This window comes from Atta cephalotes, assembly GCF_000143395.1.
Source record: "Atta cephalotes unplaced genomic scaffold scaffold00004, whole genome shotgun sequence".
NCBI lineage: Eukaryota > Metazoa > Arthropoda > Insecta > Hymenoptera > Formicidae > Atta > Atta cephalotes.
In genome coordinates this window covers 1,764,395-1,770,247 of record NW_012130068.1, presented here as the reverse complement: position 1 = coordinate 1,770,247, position 5,853 = coordinate 1,764,395, and the positions used below count along the sequence as shown (strand labels likewise).

At 34.4% G+C, this 5,853-nt stretch overlaps 1 protein-coding gene across 1 annotated transcript; it reads left to right on the top strand.

The window, feature by feature from the left end:
• The first annotated feature begins 292 nt into the window (after positions 1-292).
• On the top strand, positions 293-5,038 carry LOC105626121 (cell wall protein DAN4-like). Its single transcript, XM_012207433.1, has 3 exons — positions 293-359; positions 914-1,591; positions 4,851-5,038. The coding sequence occupies exons 1-3, from the start codon at positions 293-295 to the stop codon at positions 5,036-5,038; spliced, it is 933 nt and encodes a 310-aa protein (XP_012062823.1).
• Positions 5,039-5,853: the final 815 nt, after the last annotated feature.

Sequence of the window (5,853 nt, the reverse complement as noted above, 5' to 3'; positions counted from 1 at the left end):
TAATAAAATTTTCTAGTTAAGAGAAAGTAATTTATTTCTAATTTTATTGTATTTCTTATTTTTACTTGCGATAGAAATTATAACTGCAACAAAGATATGATGATTATCTGATATTCATTTTTTTACATCTTAATTGAGATTAACAGCATTGAGGGAGAGTCTTGCTTGTGATAATCCAAGTTTATCGCAGCCAGTGCCAGTGTAGTGAAAATTGATGATAACGTTGTAAGGCATAGATTTCTCGAAGTATCACGACAGTTACTGATTCGACGTATCTGACAACACATCAAAGATGGCAAAGCAAGTTCGTCCTTTTGTAATCATCATTTTAGTAATTGCATCCACTATTCTATACTCAGGTATAAAATAAATTTTCGAAGGTTTATTTGATTATATTATTAATGTAATAGTTAATAAAGAATTTAAATGAAAAGATTTAAAAAAACGTCATTATATTACATTAAATTGATCATTACAATAACATGTCGTATGATAACAAAAACTTTTGTTTTAATTAATAATGCAATTCATAAATCATATATTTCTTCTTTTTATTGTAGTATTTTCTGATTTAAATGAAACTTAAGAAAAAATATCTATGTTATAAAAGAAATTGTAGTAATTTTGCTTCTTTCATCATAAATATATATTAACAAAACGCAATGCCAACATGCCTCTTGTGCTATCTTGTGCAATCTCTTATATAGTCTCTGATGCTTTATTTGTATTTATTTGCTTGGGCTTATGTCAGATTCGTCTTAAGAAATTTGAATAAATGCTCATTTCTTTCATATTTCATTATATTTGATATTGTCACTTTATTTAAGGATAACAGTAATAAAGTCTTAAAATCAATAAAAACTGTATAACATGATTCATATAAAAATATTTACGTTAACTTGTTCTTTTAAAGGAAGTGCATTGAAATGTTATCAATGCAACTCACTAGAAAACAAGGATTGTGAAGAGGGTCCATTGCTAGATACAATGATTATAGAATGTAGATTACCATCAACGCCACCCACTACTATTAGAACAACGACTACTACATCGACAATCACTAGCACTTCAACAACCACGTCGACGGACAGCAGCACACCATCAACTCCGCCGACTGACAGCAGCACTCAATCAACCACGCCAACGGGCAGCAGCACTCCATCAACCCCGCCGACTGGCAGCAGCACTCCATCAACCACGCCAACGGGCAGCAGCACTCCATCAACCACGCTAACGAACAGCAGCACTCCATCAACCCCGCCGACTGGCAGCAGCACTCCATCAACCACGCCAACGGGCAGCAGCACTCCATCAACCCCGCCGACGAGCAGCAGCACTCCATCAACCACGCCAACGAACAGCAGCACTCCATCAACCCCGCCGACTGGCAGCAGCACTCCATCAATCACGCCAATGGACAGCAGCACTCCATCAATCCTGCCGACGGGCAACAGCATTCCATCAATTCCGCCGATCAGCAGCACTTCAACAACCCCGTCGACAAGCTGCTCTCCATCAACCCCGCCGACGAGCTACATTCTACCAACGGGCATCGGCGCTCTATCAATGAGCACTCCAGATCAGAATAAAAGTAAGGAAAAGTTATTTTGTTTTCTTTCTTGTTTTTTCTCTTTTTTTCTTAAGAAATTAATACTTTTTTAAATATATTCAAAAAATTAATTTTGAGATATCTGAATTTATAAAGTGAACATATATAATTATTCATCAATATTTATTAAAGATTAGAATAGAAAGTTCAGAATACAAAAAAATCTTTTCGAAATTTAATATATAATTATGTATCGCATTAAATTTAATTATATTGTATTTCATAAGAAAGGACTTCAAATATCAATAATTTTAATATTTTGTTAGTTTTAATGTTAATATTAGGTGTACAACTTTGCTTCCGCCGTTTTCCTATAGATGGCTTTAGCGGTAAGTGGTGGTCGAAATAAATAGATCATAGACGTCATACAATAAACTTGGGCATCTGTCAACATAACCCCATAGAAACATTAATCGATTTGTGTCTGCATCATAAAGTTATTCTCGATTTAAATCAGTTTACGAGCCAAATTCTCGTCATTTGCGGGAGGTTTTAATTTTTTGCTTCAATATGAAGAAATCTGCGGCTGAGGCTCATCGAATGCTCTCAAATACTTATGGTGAGGCCGCTATTAGTGAAAGAACGTGTCGTGAGTGGTTTCAACGCTTCAAGAACGGTGATTTTGACGTCGAAGACCGGCATAGCAGTGGAAGAGAAAAGGTTTTCGAAGATGCAGAATTGGAGACATTACTTGAGCAAGATTCGTGTCAAAATCAAGAAGAATTGGCACGATCATTGGGAGTGACTCAACAAGCCATTTCAAAACGCCTCAAAGCCATGGGAATGATTCAGAAGCAAGGAAATTGGGTGCCGTACGAATTGAAGCCGAGAGATGTTAGAGAGGTGTTTGTTTGCTTGTGAACAGCTGCTTGAAAGGCAAAGACGGAAGGGATTTCTGCATCGCATTGTGACTGGGGACGAAAAATGGGTTCATTACGATAATCCCAAGCGCAGAAAATCATAGGGAGTTCCCGGCCATGCTTCCACGTCGACGGCCAAACCGAATATTCACGTTTCCAAGGTCATGCTCTGTATTTGGTGGAACCAGCTCGGCGTAATGTATTATGAACTGTTAAAACCGACTGAAACAATTACAGGCGATCGGTATCGAACGCAATTGATGCGTTTGAGCTGAGCATTGAAAGACAAACGGCCGCAATACAACGAGAGACACGATAAAGTGATTTTGCAGCATGACAATGCTCGACCCCATGTTGCGAAAGTGGTCAAGACATACTTGGAAATGTTGAAATGGGAAGTCCTACCCCACCCGTCGTATTTTCCAGACGTTGCTCCCTCTGACTATCACTTGTTTCGATCAATGGCACACGGTCTGGCTGACCAGCACTTCCGATCTTATGAAGAAGTAAAAAATTGGATCGATTCGTGAATAGCCTCAAAAGATGACCAGTTTTTTCGACGTGGGATTCGTACGCCGAAAGATGGGAGAAAGTAATGGCTAGCGATGGACAATACTTTGAATCATAAATGCATAACCAGTTTTTTACAATAAAGCCTCGAATTTCGGAAAAAAACGGCGGAAGCAAAGTTGTACACCTAATACAATATGTTAGTATAATTAAATGTAAATTTTAATTAATAATTTTTAAAAAATTTAATAAATAAATTTAATTAATTCTTTATTAACTTTTCTGTTCCTTGAATTAAATTCTTTTGTTATAGAATAATTATTGTTTTTTATATTTTATATTATTGGGAGTACAAATTAGTTTGTGCATTTATTTCAAAACAAAATGAATAAACAGCTCAATTAAAGTATTGTCCATCGCTGCCTACTACTTTTTTCCATCTCTCAGGCAATTTTCGAATTCCATGTCGAAAAAATGACTTTGGAGGCGATTTCAATTTTCGATTTCTGCGAAAGAAGTGAACCGGTGACTTGCTGCATCCTTCGGAATAATCAGTAATCAGAAGGAGCAATATCCAGAGAATACGGCGGGTGCAGTAAAACATCCCATTTGAGCGTTTTCAAATTTTTTTTACGACTTAGCGACGTAAGGTCGAGCATTGTCATGAAGAAGAATAACTTTATCATATCTTTGCTCGTATTCCGGCCGTTTTTCTCGCAACGCATGGCTCAAACGAATCAATTGTAGCCAATACTGATCGCCCATAATGGAATCGCCAGGTTTCAGCAGCTCATAGTAAACAAGACTCTGTTAGTCCCACCAGATACAGAGCATGATCTTCGAACCATAAATGTTCGTGGTGTTGATGTTGAGGTCGATGACAACGATTGACCGAGCTTAGCGTAATATTTTTTCTTCTTGGGATTGTCGTAGAATATTCACTTCTCATCTCCAATCATAATTCGATGCAAAAAACCTTTTCTCTGTTGTCTTTGAATCAGCTGTTCACAAACGAAAAATCGCCTTTCAACGTCTCTCGGTTTCAGTTCATAAAGCACTCAATTTCCTTGTTTTTAAGTCATTCCCATGGCTCTCAATCGTGCAGAAACGGCTTGTTGAGTTACCCCCAATAATTCTGCAAGCTCTTCTTGCGTTTGACTCTGATCTTCTTCGAGTAATGTCTCTAATTTTTTGTCTTCGAATTTTTTTGGCTGTCCAGAGCGAGGCTTGTCTTCAACGCTGAAATCTCCATCCTTGAGATCATCTCCTACATGATTTATCAGTTGGAGCAATGTTACTATAAACTTCGAAAAGCATTTGATGGGCTTCAGCACTTTTCTTTCAATTAAAGCAGAAAATCAAAATCTCCAGCAAATGCTGCTTGGTTAAATATTCACATAAAATTCGACATTTCAAACACAGTAAAAATCAAAGTTTTTGTATGAAATTCAAAGCGATATAAACTGAATATTATTAGCAGATGTTTAACCTCCAAAATTAGCAGATGAAACCGCCAAAATCAGCTGTCACTATGAACCATTCACAACAGCTGGAGCTATCTTTAGGGAAACGGACCGAACTAATTTGTACTCCCAATACTTTCAATTTTTTTTATTACAAATTTTAGAAAATTCGTATCATATTCAATATTTAACTAAAATTTCACTTTTTCAGTGGCAAACTATCGCCATAGTAAACTACGAAGAAGTGTTCTTCCATACATTCAACAAAATACATATGCAGAAGAATGGAATTGTGCTATAATTAAACATCGTAAGTATTCTGTATTTCGATATTTTATACATTACGTATATTTCTTTTGCATATCAATAAAAAAATAATAATTCCTAGTAATAAATGTTTTTTTCTAGATTACAGTAACAACACTGAAGCCACTGAACGTACTTGCGTTCTTTCCAATTATACATGCACTGATGGAGAATGTACAATATTAAGAAAATGCAATACAAATGAGTGCAATAATGCTAATGTGATATTAGTTAACACGATAACTTTAACGTGGCTTATGCTTTCGTGGATGATTATTAATTTTAATTAATTTATTCTTACTGGTTCTTATAATTTTTTAACTTGCGTTGTAGTATCATTGTATCGTGTCTTAAAACTAAAAAAGTATCTTAAATATCTTAAATATCTTAAAACTAAAAATCTTCAAGCAAGAATCTATGTTTAAGAGCTAATGTAAATACATTTATCTAAATTTCATCAAGTTAAGCGTTATCAAGCAAATACAAACATAAAAGCGTATATTCCTAAAAATAAATTATAAAATTCTTCAAGTTTTTAATTATATTTAATGTAAAATTACTTGTTAATTATATTTAATATTATGTATTTATAAGAAATTCGAATTATAAGTATAATCCAGACAGTTACGACAATAAAGACTATGATACCAAATATTTTTCAGTGATGTAACTGTGGATATTGTTTTGATACTTTTACAAAGATTATTAAATTTATTTATTCAAAATTTTTCGATTTTATAATATATTTTATATTATAATTATTCTCATTAATGTTAATTAAATCAAAGAGTTTTATTCTTCTTTATTAACACAAATACACATAAAACACGTTATTTTCTTAAATTTCCTCTATATTATATAATACAATATTTTTTATTTGAAAATTATCGTGTTTAGTATGCTTCAAAGGCGTGATTTACTTAATCGCATGTCGATAATTATAATACTTTTACAGATTGGCATCAATATGTGTTATATGTATTCACTCTGAACGGATACGCAATTCAATTAATTAAAGAACACTTAGGCAAGTTCTATTGCTTTACTGCTGAATTCTCTCAATAGTTCATCTATTTGCGCTTCAAGACCCGCAGTATACAACGAC